The 13,591-nt window shown below is 38.7% G+C and overlaps 1 protein-coding gene across 2 annotated transcripts in view; it reads right to left on the bottom strand.

The window, feature by feature from the left end:
- ntrk3b (neurotrophic tyrosine kinase, receptor, type 3b) overlaps nucleotides 1-13,591 on the bottom strand; it is a 225,349-nt gene that overhangs the window by 183,089 nt on the left and 28,669 nt on the right. For both annotated transcript variants that reach the window (XM_006779729.2, XM_006779730.2), the window contains exon 2: nucleotides 2,839-2,913. In XM_006779729.2, the coding sequence (XP_006779792.1) occupies nucleotides 2,839-2,913 (75 nt within the window). The remainder of the gene's footprint in view (nucleotides 1-2,838; nucleotides 2,914-13,591) is intronic.

Here is a 13,591-nt window from a genome sequence, read left to right as displayed (position 1 = left end):
TCTTTAGAATGATCCATTCTTTCACAAAGCCTTAAGCAGACTGCATAGCTAAGTGCTGGATTTTGTGTACTTGTGGCAATGGGACTGATGTCACCTGAATTAAAAAATTAAAAGGCTATTTTCCATGAAGTGTATAAATTATAGGTGCTTTAAACCTAGCTTGAACATGTAACTGTCAGCACTGCTACCTTTGTGACATTTATGAGGCAGCTAGAAATCTACTGTAAGGTGTAGATGCCTGTGGAAGATGCAAAGTAACAACTGCATTTGCAGAGTCTGGTAAATGCAGTAAACATTACACCAGTGCTGTTTTTATCATATTTGCTACATTGCAGAATAATCTGGATTATACTGAGGCTAACACTAAATAATGAAAAAGTGCAAACAAAGTAAAGCTTGGTTTATTTTTCAGATTCTTCCAGATTCTTTTCAGATTCTATTGACAGCATCTTAACCAGCATCATTAACTCATCACCTGAAATGATTTTCAATATAAAGCGAGCCTTGTTAAAAGTTAAATGGTGAAGTTTCTTCAGTTTATGGTGTGCTGACAATGTGTCGGCATACAGCCAATAACTGCATTCAGACACTTTAGTAATCCATACTACACCCAACAACTGAACTTAGTGAAAGCAAACAGACTATTATTATGTAATGTCAATGTAGTTTCTTAAAGCACAACCTCAAAACCTATGGCAGGATCAGTGGATTCATCCATTCATTTTCTTAACTGCTTATCCACAGGAAGGGGCAACAGTTTAGTTTTCATGGGGTGAGGAGTCGGCTACACCCTGGACAGGTTGCCACCTCATAATCAATAAATTCCATTAGTGCTTCCGGTAGCAAAACAGATCATCTGTTGGAAAGAGACAGCCTAAATACGGCATTCATCACGTCGTGTTCAAACTGCTGTGAAGAAATCACTAGTCAGGTGGGACCAAGAAAAAGATTAAAAAGTCCATCTGAAATCTTTGCTTTGGTCTGATGAGTCCAAATTTAAGACTTTTAGGTCAAAACCATCAGGTCCTTCCCACCATGAAGCATAGGAGCTCAACTGAGATAGTCTGAGGTGAGGTGGACTGCAGATTAAAAAGCAGCCAACAACGGATTTGCATATGTGGGCAGAAAAATAACGCAGGTGATGAGCTCACGAGGCTGGTTAACAAAATGAAAAGTTGGCAGAAGGCTTCTATGGAGTATTTTGATGTCAGCCTTTCAAAAAGTTCACCCACTCAGCTGCACTAAATATAAAATTACATTATTTGGATAATATTCTGCCCTCACAACATTTAATAACACTTAAAAACATAACTGCTGCTGTGGTGAGTGAATTGTTTCGAACGAATCCTCAACATAAAACAGCAGAAAGATTACATTAAAATCCACAATACTTGTTTTTCCTTTGTATGATATTCGTTGTACCTGTAAGATAAGCTTGTTTCTTTGAAATATGGTGTGCATTGGTTCGATAGGGACATTTTGTACAGTGCGTGCAAAATGAATAGCACTCATTTGTTAATGCTGCTTTCATTTTGAAGACCACTTTGGGTTTGTTAGTGAATAGTCAGGAATCTATAAAAATTTTTGTTTGTTCCGGCAGGAAATTAGCTCCATATACGAGAAGTACTTGCTAAAAGCTACAGTTCCTGCTGTTTCAGAAATGATTGAATAATGAATGTCAAAAGCCTTATAAAGTAAATGAATCCAATCAATTACATGAAACTACAGTGTTCACTGTGCTACAACAAAACTCATTTCAGTTATTTTATTCTACTCTGTAGTCTACTTTTAGTTTGTTTATAGGTAAGTAAATGTAAGAATATAAATGTATATATATTGAATATAACTGTGCTGAGGAATACAAGCAGCTTCATGTGCTTTAGAGAAGTTTTTTTTTTTTCATTTTATTCAAATAAAGATGGTGATGATGAGGTCACATGCAAAATACGATGATGGAAGGTATGCCATAGTGACTTTTTCCCTTCTTATCCCACACACCATTAACAGCCCCTTAAGGCAGCATCGCGACAGCGTTCCCTGTGAAGACTTAACTCCAGGTGGGGAGGAGCCAGTGTCCCTAGACAAGGCAGCAGGAGAGAAGCAGTGGTAATGAGAAAAATGCTAATTTAGCCGTGGAGATATTCCACTTGGCCTCCCTGATAAGGGATCAAGGGGATCAGGGGAGAGGCCAGCTCTGACTTTGGAGGGCAAAGGAGAATGCGATTCTCTGTAGAGTGGGGAAAAAAAGAAGAGCAATAGGAGGCTGGGGAGTGGAAGAGGTGAGAGAAATTAAAGGATGTGGCCTCATAGTGCATGGTTGCAAAGCAGGAAAAGAGCGTAGCATTGCTTTAATATGTGAAGAGATGAGAATAAAAAAAAAAAAACCCACAATGCTACAGCAGGGACTCCTAATTCAATTTTCCCTGCTGCTTTTTAGCATTATTTGATCAGTGGCTAAGCAAAGCGAAGGGGATGTTCCACCAGCGTGTGACTGTCAAGAATTAAAAGCTTGTTTAAACATCTGCTAGTGTTAGGATCAGGAAGACACCCCTCACCCATGCTTCTCTCTAACACTCTGCCCCCAAAGAGGTATGTGACATTTAATCCAGATGCTGCAACTTGGGATCTGAGGTGAATTACTGCACTGATCGCTAGGAGGAAACCGCGGCCTCTCTGCAGTAGCAGGTGGGCAACCTGATGGAAAACAGGGATTAACAGTGGTGCAGTTTCTACTGTGCTTTTCCAGATCTGCAACACAGCAGGACTAAAATACATTGAAGTGTCTCTCACCCCACTGTCACAACCACCACCACCACAGATAACAGCATCAACACTCACAGCTTCTGTAGTCCAGTGTAGAGCTCCATATCGACGTCTCTCAGAGTCTGCAATCCTGTCCAGTTCTCTATATGTCTGTAAACAGTGAGAAAGAGAATTGTAAATGAGACATTCCGGTTCATCCCAGAAGAAAGGAAAAACAAACCAGGACACATGACAGAAGCAAACTCTTTTTTTATAGTCCCAAGATGCAAATTAACAAGCTGTGTATTGTCAAAAGTTTTCTGAATCCATATTCATTTAAACTGCAATTATTGGAACAGTTCTGACAGAGCGCTCTCTGCTGCCCTCTGATAGATTTAATTGCCAGGAGGCAGCTTCTGAACCTTAATCTCTGTGAGGGGAAGTGTGAGGGGGACACAGCAAATAAACACAGCAGATGACTTTACTTCTGCTAATACTATCACAGTCCCAGGGGATGTCTATGTGGCGGGATAAAAGGAGAAGCTGGTGGCTTTAAATTAGCTTCAGGGAAAAAAAAAAACAGCATTTATAAATGATTTGTTTGTTAGGGTTTCAATTGAGCTGGGGGAAATGAGGAGATGAAGGAGAGGACATGGCAAAGGTTTTATTGCTTTGTGTCAGAGTAAAGAAAATAAGATTGGAAGCTCATGGGAACTTTGGTTAATGTCACAGATTTGAAATTTGACATTTAAGCTAAAGAAGTGGTGAAAATATGACAACTGGCTTGAGCTACGTCCGTATACAGTTCAGACACATGGAGTCGTGTTAAAAAACACAAATCCATTAGCATTGAAGCACAACACAATCATGCAGTCTAAGCCCAATAGTTGTGTGCTCACATAGCAGCTTGTATTTTATGACAACAGCAGGAAAATAACATTCCTGCAATTGTTTTTTGGCAAAACCTGAGCTTCAGTATATCTTGTGGGTCTTGTGCATCTGGTGTACAATTATGATGCAGCATCTAAGACATTCTGTTTATTTGAGCCCTGTGCTCCGGGGTGCACCACCTGATTTTTGTGGCGGGGAGGATACAGATCTGCCAAATGCAACCAGCACTGCTGGTACCCTGCTGTGCATGACTTTATTGATGGCTAACTGGGTTGCCAGCTTCTTCTTTTTTTTTGGCTGCCAGATGGGAGCAGTAGGCAATGAGATCACGAGTGACACTGTTGTGTGATATTTCTACAGTAAATGAGCGTTTATATTACAGACAGAATATGTATAATTCTGATGTTAATACAGAATGAGGCAAGGAATATCAAAGAGGAGATAGGAAATTTCAGATATTAATGCAAACTGGTTAAATGGATAAGTTCACTCTGTCGTATCTACATGTTGTCACACTAGGCTCCTGCTGTTCTGATCCACATTATACAGCCAGAAAAATACATATACTTGACACATGGTTAGGTCTAATTCACTCCGTAATGTGGTAATAATAAGATGGTACTTAAATTGTCCAATAACCACTAATAAAATGAAATAATAATAACTTCTAAACTGTAGCAGTTTAGCATTAATCATGAGACACAGCTGTGCTAATCATCCATCACTGGAAGAGCAACTGTAAAATTGTAAAAATTATTTTTTACTCAAACTTGCATAATAACGTTTTCAGTTATCAGAATTTGTTCTTACACAACTGGGTTCTATGGAATTAATATTGAATTAATATACATTTTCTATAGTCCAATCCCTCAATGGGAGTGATCATTGATCAATCTATGCGCTTCTCTTTGATATCCTACTAGCAATAATAGCTAGCAGGCTAACTAGAATCAGTAAACTAACACAAACATGGATACATTTTTTTACAAACTCATCAAATGCTGTCTTTCATTCTCCTCTTTTGTCCACACAGATAATTATGTTATACTGATCAGATAAATACTAAAAAGTCATTGGAGCTCCTCAGTGAATGTGCCGGAATTACTGAAGGAAGAAGAGAACAATGGTTAATATCCACATAATTGCAGGGCTAATTAATTATTCTTTTCCAGCATCTGGCCAGAACATGTGTCTACAGCTGGTTTTCAATCTGTCTTGAAAGCATAAATTCATTACATTTAAAACAATGTAACCAAACAGCACTATATAAAGAAAGGAGAAAACCTTAATAGTCTGACAGCATTAGAGTGCAGTAGAGGGTGCTAACAGACACAGTGGGTATTGATGTGTTATGTAGGCTTACTGATATTATACACCGTCACTTATTCATAGATACTATCATGTAGACATTCATAATATAGCTGTCGAGGCACTAAAAGCTGACCACTGAGTGTAAATGTGACAGCACTGCTGAAAACGTGTGGCAGCTGTAAGTGCTTCACGCCGGCAGAGTCACGCTGTTGATGTTCAGATTAGCGCTGAACTGGGGGCAGCTGATTCTAAAGGCAGAGAGCTGACTCATTAATGTGACCTGCAAGCAGCAGAGATGGATTCCCCTCGCAAGGCTTTGCATGGTCGCAGTACTGCTGTGTTACCCCAGAGACAGGAACAGAGAGCAGGTTTGGAGGGAGGTAAGTACAAATAATGTGCTCTCGTGTGATATTTGGTGGGGGTCTTCCAAAAAATATTCAGTGCAAGTATTTTTTTTAAACTAAATGATATTATAGCGTGATCTGGACATCTTATAAAGACGCTGATGTGACGTTAGGAATGTTAAGCATTTGATCTTCCGTTGGGGCTGGGGTCACATTAGTTGCCACTGGTTGAATTGATACCTCTCCTTGGTCAGGGTGAAGTCACTTCAATGCAGTTGTCAAATATGGATTTTTCAGGGTGGTTTTCCATTTGTACTGTAAAATGCTGGCATCTATTATCTCATTCCAAGTGTTTCCTGTTGTTTCCCCTTGACACCCCATTAGTCTGGCAGGTTTTTCTTAAGAAATGTTACGTCTCTGATGATGAAGTTGCTTTTCTTTGCCTCAGTGAACAAAGCCTGATGAATTCAGGTTATCAGAGAAAAGCTTCAGGCCAGCAATAATTTGACAGTAATCAATCTGAATAATTTTACAAAAGCTTAACTTCTGAAACTTTCAATTAGTTCCGATGCCACGTTCACTATCCCAGTGGTCTCAGAAACGTTTGGGCGCATCCATATTTATAACAAAGCAATGACTGTAAGTGGATTACATTGACGAGCAAGTCTCTGATCATCCAAAACACCTGAATGTTATCCGAATGCTGCTTCAGTGGAAAAATGTACCTTTCGCACAAAGGACTTATTATGTTGAGTGTCACAAATTGGCTCAGAATCAGCTGGATAAGTGTTAGTCTTTGTAGTTTTTGAAACATTTATGCATCATTAAACTTCTCTATAATTCCAAGATTAACATTAAACTAGTTGGATTTATGATGTGAGTTAAGGATCTAACTAGGGCTGCCACGATTAGTCAACTAGTCACGATTACGTCGACTATCAAAATCGTCGACGACTAATTTAATAGTCGACGCGTCGTTTGAAGCTTTGTAAGATCCCAAAAGATGCAGGAATAAGTAGTAGGATTTAAGAGTGTAATAACGGACTGAAACAGAAGATGGCAGCACTGCATGTACAAGGATGCCAGCTGCCGTTAAACCCCAAAGAAGAAGTAGCTCTGTCCCAGAATTCATAGCGCGGCCCAGCTCAGTTTCCAACAATGGCGGCAGCTAGTTAGTTTTAATGTTACTCTTATTATTCTTTCTGGTCACAAAATAAACGTTTAACATATTTTCAGGCAAGAATGTAGCTGTGTAAACCTCAAATATCTGCTCAGTTTATCAAGACACCACATATTTTCAAAAACCCTCCGACATTTTCGGAGATGTCTGTTACCCACTAGCTCGATAGCTAGCCGGGGGCTAGGCTAACTAGAGCCCGTGAGAGCGCCGGACTCCCAGCAAATCGTTTTCAAACCCACCACCGTCTTTCGCTACTCAGGTTAAACATATATAAGTCACTTAGATAACTTAAAAATGTTATTGTTTGGCTTTTTTCAGTATTTTATTTGTTCCTGAGTAAATCTGTTTGGCTGAGATCAAAGTTATAGTTTTTACACAGCTGAATAAACGTCAAGCAGACAACTGATTATCAGAAGTGTGAGATGCTCGAGAATATACTCCGGTGTCCTGTTATATTTTAGATAGCAAGGAGTTTATTAAACTTCACCGAAACAATCTGCAAATGTCATTTAAATTTAATAAACTATCATCTTGTCTTTATTTTTAGTTAGCACATACCTTAAACACTTAAAGCTGTAAGCTAATGATAGTTATATAAGAGCAGATGCATGCTGGTGCAATAAGCTGTATGTTTTACGTTCAATGGATGCACGATCTGATTAGTCGACTAATCGCAAAAATAATCGGTAACTAGTCGACTATCAAAATAATCGTTTGTGGCAGCCCTAGATCTAACCGTATATAAAAGTAACCAGCAAACAAACAGTTTATTGCAGCCAATGTTTCGTATTAACAGATAGACACATTCAGTGAAGTGTTCACTGTTCATTGAAATAAACACTGATTTTAGAAAGACAAAGAAAATATAAGGAACTTCTGTAATAAATTAAGCCACTTGGCAACTGCAGTTGTGTTATTGAAAACCACTAGTCTTGCTTATCGTGTACCTTACTGATTAGTTTATTAGCTTTAATAAAGATGGATGTAAGATTGCAAAATGCTCAAGCAAAGCTTAAGATTATAATTATTCTACACAAAAGCAAACCAGCTGATTTGTTTAGTCTAATTTGAAAAAGTTTGGCACTTAAAGAATATTTGTATGTAAGTTGGTTCTGGAATTCAGCATTACATTGATTAAATGCACAGTAGCCTGCATCACAGGCACGTGATTTCAGCAGTATTATACTGTAAAGCATTGATGTAATATTTCTATATGGGGGGGGAAAAGTGCAATTTAAGTAACATCAAATGTTTTTATTTGCAGTTGGGCTCTATGGTTCCCATATAATTTTGCACTATTCACATTCACATGGCTGTCGACAAATAGCACAGAGGATACAGGTAACACCTCCCTGTAGACCTGAGCACGGTGTCTGCTCAGAACCCCTGATTGTCCACGCCGTGCTGAATATGCAAGTGGATTAGGCTGCTGTGAAACTATGGTATGAATAACAAAGATGCTTTGACGACACGGGAGCATGCAATCTCTGTTCTGTTATTCATAGATGCTCCGATTATGGTCAAAGGAAATGGTGCAAAGGTAAATCCAGCATAATTCAAAAAGTAATGGAGATACTAGTGTTTTACATTTCAGACATTCAAGTAGACTCTGATGCTGACTTAGAATGACACAGAGTGCAATGATTGCTACTTTGTCAAAATTAATATTATAAAGAAGAAAGGAGATTTGAGCAAAAGGCCTGTCTCTTATTTCTGTTTCTTCCCTTTTTATCAGTCCTTAAATTATTTGTTCTGTGCACAATGTTTTATCCTGTTTTGTTAAAAGGCTCTCTATATAAACTTGAGGTGGCATGACCTGAATAACAACTGCTGAGTACAAAGGAAATGAGCTGGATACTATCAGAACAAACAGCAGAGGCAGACACTACCAGCTTGCTCTCTAACATACAAGCCTCTAAAATTACAGCCACCTTCCATCTGCTTTAGAAAATGGCCTCCAACAAAGTACAATCTGAACTGGGTGGCAGGGCTGTTTGGTGCTTGAGGAGAACACCCTGGAACCAAACAGTAACAGATTCGATCTCAGCAACAGCCATCTGTTGTGTTGAAGTGGCCCCGGGCTGCGCACTGAACCCCTACCTGCTATCTTGTCCTGGGCTTCTGTGAATATGAGCACCAGAAAAAAAATATCAAGAAAAATTTTTTCTCAATAGATTAAACACAATAAATTACACTGAAAGGGGAAGGAAATAATGCTAACATTGAAATAATTAGACATCATCTGCTTTTATTTAGCTGTTGCTACTGATGTATGGAAGTTTATTAATGACGAAACAATTTAGAACTTATTTGAGTTGTAATTACCTTGACTTCTAAGGAACTGTTTGTTTTTTTTAATTGCATAACAAATTGTGTAAGATAACTGTGAGGAATAATTTTGAGCAATGAGCAGCATGTGCTTCGTTTCTAGTTTTGGCTTTTTGTAGGTGCACACACCCACTGCATGCAGAACTCCAGTTTCTTGGAACTGATATCGGAGGAAAATGATTGTTGCCTTCTGCTGAATGCCAGACTGTGGTTTTCATCTTCGTAAGCAGTTTCTCAAATCTTTCGTTTTGTATATTTGATCCAGATCGAGACAAAATACATTTTATATTGCTACATCGTATCTCTGTATATACAGACTAAATTGTAAATTGACGTGACGCAGGGTGACAGGAGGAGGATAGAGGTCTGTTTAAACTTTCTGTGTGTTCTTTTATGTTCTCTTCTAGCACAAACACCTCACAAAAATGATGAATGATAACAGATGATCATCATAAGTAACATAATGTAACTGTAGACTACAAACTGACCAGCTGGCGGTGTGGTGTCTTGTAGAGTAATGTTCATGGAAAATTACCATGGAACGAATGCATCTTTTTAATGTAATTAATAAAGTCCCCTCAAACTATCTCTATCTGACTAACACACATGTATTACCACATTTACAATATTTTTGGGGAGCAATGTGAAATACAAGCAAGTGACAGGTTAAAAGAAATAACCAAAGACGCTAAATAAAGGCAGATGTTTTCAATCAAAATTCAACATATTTAAAAAACAAAACAAAGACAAATTAAATTGTTTTGTCGTCGCAATACTTTGATTAATAGTTTCTGGTTTGTGAGAGAGAGTGTGAAATGAAAACAATCTCCCAGTCTGGCAGTCTGTCTCATACCCACATTTCTGACTAGTAGTGGGGGGTAGCAACGTTGCTGTTTTTAATCATGTTCTCCAGTATGTATAATGTTAAGCAAGCCCAGTAATTGAGATTTAGTCTCAGTGGATGATGAGAGAGAGAAAGACACACACCAAGGAAAGACAAGTCTCTCACTCAAGCATTATCAAATTGAAAAAAAAGTAGGTCTTTATTCCATTTAAAAACTTAAGTAAAAACAGTAGACTGAAAAGGATTCGATGGCTACCTAACTGTTGTAGATTTAATAACAGGGCAAAAATGGGCCATTCTTGGTTCACAGTTATCAGGAGATTTAACCACAGAGATGAACTACAGCAAAATCTGTATTCAGATCCAGGGGAAAGACATCAATAAATATGGTTTGTAATACACAAGGCACATTTGCAGGCAATGCTCAAGCATTAGTGCAGCATGTAAAGGTAAAAAAGAAGCAACCATTCCTCAGGTGGCTCAGATTTCCACTGAAAGACAATGATGTGCAAAAAGAGAAATTTTAGTAGGGTTGCGGCCCATAAAACCCCTCAAAAGAAACCACAGGTAATGATGTACAGAGATGCGTCATACTCGGATGAGTCATCTGTCACTACATTCTTGACAAGTAGGTGAGCGCATGGATTGCCTACACAAAAGGATCGCTGTTGATTTTTCCTTTAATTTGTCATCCGTCCGTGTGTGTCAGTCAGTCTTTGTGAGTCAATAAGATGAGACAAAGGTCATTAGCTCCTGGGCTGTGCTGTGTCACGCCTGTCACGCCAATATGTGTGTTGTGAAGTGTTTGAACGCAATATCATTTCGATGCGACACTATGACTCGAGCACACCTGAGATGTGTGGTAATGAAAAAACAAGATGCATGAGGTTCCCCGTGGCACAAACACCAAATGGCTCCTGTTCCTTGGTAATCTCCTCTGATTCTGCCTATTGTTTCCAATACTGCTGTCTGTCTGTGATTTACAACTTCGTCGGGATGATCTACAATGCTCGCGCCACAGCCTTAATGGGAAAACGTTTAATAAAATAGAATGTCTCTGGTGTGTTCCTCTGGTATTGATCTACATTCAGCCTCCCTCTCTGTTTTCATAGAGGCAAAGAGGCACTCTTCTACAGCCCAAACACTTCAGCGAGGTGATGCAGTGGTGAAGTAGCACTCCTCTAGATTAAAGCACTCGCCTAACATCAATCAGATAACATTTTTTTTTATGTTTATGTTTATTTATTATTTTTTTATGCCTGACTCATAACTGTTGCTGCATTGTAAAGGCAAGGATGCGGAGGAAGTAGTGGTGATGAAAAACAGAAGAAAGAAGCTATTTCCCTCAACATTTACTGCAAGTGGAGGGGGGGCGCTAGGAACAAGTCATTCTCCAAACCAATCATGAGGGACATTTGGCATTCAAGGCTTGTAAATGGGAATCAAGTATTACAATCTCTCCAGTTTCGCTCGCTGAGACAAACCCACGCCTGTTAACTCTATGCAAATGCAATCACATGCACAGGCAGACAGATGCACCGGCTTCCCTCCTAATGTATGAGCCTATGAAATTGCATCCACCTTCCATCTGTTGGTCGGAGTCTGAATTATAAAATGGCCTCCAACAACAATATTAATCGGCAAAGCCAACTGGAGCATACCGTGTACTTTTGCCACCTTTGTTTCTCCAGAGAGCGTTGTTGTTTCATGTTCACGGAGTCAGAGTCAGTTCTAGGGTCAGTGAAGATCAGTGAAAAAGCTCTGGGGGTGTTTGCTGATTGAAAAATAATAAAATACACCAAAGGGCTCTTATGAAATGATGATTTTTATAATAACTAAAGAAATTTAATTATCAAAACACTTTCAGCGTGCTTTTTATGCCAATACAATTTATTACACGCCAGACTGATCCTTAAATGATGTCACCTGTAGGTTCTGAAGCCTCGAGTCTGGTTTTGTCATGGTTGTAGCCATGTGGTTTTCTGGCACCAGAGTGAACATATTTGGATGTAAATAGGGAAGCTTGGGTTCTAAAATAAAAGCTTGATTGGTTATTATATGGCCCAAAACATTAATATTTAATAAAATTTCTTACTGACGATCTAATGTGGACATTGTTATCTTTAGTCAGAATCAAAAGCACATAAATAATGTTTGTTGTCAGTTTACAGTGAATGAAAAACTAGCCACCAAAAGCAATATCTTAAAAGGCACACCAGCAAGTATCTGTCATCCAGCACTATTTGTTCTTTCTAGGATCAGGATTAGCCAGTATGCAGTTTGGACTCACACCGGGCGGGGAAACAACTTCAGCAATACAGTATTAGCATCACCAGAGAGAAAGAGTCTACATAGTCGACATAGAATAAAAGCACAAAAAACTTTCAGTCACCTGTGATACTATGGTGAAATGAAAAATGGAATAAATACTTGAGGATTTCACAACTTCACAAGCTTTAAATAAACATGGCTACTTTAAGCCATGATTACATTCTCATTTTTAACACCCCGACAGGCAGCACGGAAAATCAAGGTCGCTACCAGTTCAGTTAAAGGAATTCTGACCTTTTATTATGAGAACAAATAATATAAAAGTCTAGTGAATGTACAGTTCTTGAGCTGAAAATCTATGGGAATTTTATACGAGCGAAGATTAAATTGATGAAAATTTTCAGTAGAAAATCTACTGAAAGTTTTGTAACACCCGAGTACTCAACATATGCAGCTGTTATCTTTGACATACCCATCAATCATTCCACCTGAAACACACAGTCAGACTTTTATACTGACACTTGTGAGTAACCAAAATCAGTTCTTACCAGAGCCTTGTGATACATGAGCTAAAAGTAGCAACAAATGTCTGCATAATAAGGCAGGGAGGATCTCAAAGGTGTTATTTATTGAGCTTTTAACCATGACACCGTTCGTGTAAACTGAACATTCATGTGGAGTCTGACTTTTGCATGTTGCTTAGTTTGGTAAATGCACCAATCTACCTGTTAAATAAAAAACGCTAGGTGGTTAGCGCTAGGGAATAATTACAGATTGGTTTGAAATGCACAACCTGATGTTCCCCCACTCATTTCATCTCTGTGGTAGTCATACGAAATGAAATGAGCATTCATGCACAGGGAGCCATCCATTAATAAATGTTATTCCATTCATCATTTTCTTCTGCTCATCCAAGTGAGCGTTGTGGGGGTTCTGGAGCTTATCCCAGCTGTCATAGAATGAGAGACGGGTACGCACTGGACAGGTCACCAATCTATCACAAGGCTAACACAGACAGACAGATGAAAAGTCATGCTTGCATTCACACCTATGGTTAATTAAGAATTGCCACTTAACCTAACCCTATGTATGTCTTTGGACTGTGGGGGAAAACCCAGAGAGGCATGGGGAAACTATAAAAAGACCTCAGTGGACCCAAACCCAAGACATTCTTGTTGTGAAGCAACACTGTTATCCACTAAACCATCACATTAATTATTAATGTTACAATATTTGTAAAATAAATGTTAAAATTGAAACAAAAATGATTCAGTGTGCATATGACAGACCGAAACGTCATAAAAACAAGGGCTCTGGTACTTTTCCCCACCGCAGTTTTTACTGGAAAAAATATAAAAACGCTCGCAAATTGTGACAATTTGTCTCAATTACATTAACTGCAGAGAGTGTGAGCTCGAGAATATGATACCGATATAAAAGTGACAGGCAAAATTGACCAAATTACGGTTATATTAAAAATGATTCCCCCTGCATAGAAACGATGGATTCAGCACTAAAGATAAAGCCCGATTTTCCCAGAAACTGCATCTGAAAATCCATTGGACAAGACAACTGGAGGGAGAGAGCGATTGAGAGGGGTCTCACAAAGGGACTTTGGTTCAATAAAAAGTAAAACGAAACACACTGAAGAAAGAAAAAAAAAAAAAACAAGGATGAAAT

Source organism: Neolamprologus brichardi, chromosome 1 (assembly GCF_056152115.1).
Source record: "Neolamprologus brichardi isolate AB-2024 chromosome 1, ASM5615211v1, whole genome shotgun sequence".
Lineage (NCBI taxonomy): Eukaryota > Metazoa > Chordata > Actinopteri > Cichliformes > Cichlidae > Neolamprologus > Neolamprologus brichardi.
This window is presented reverse-complemented; position numbering and strand designations above follow the sequence as displayed.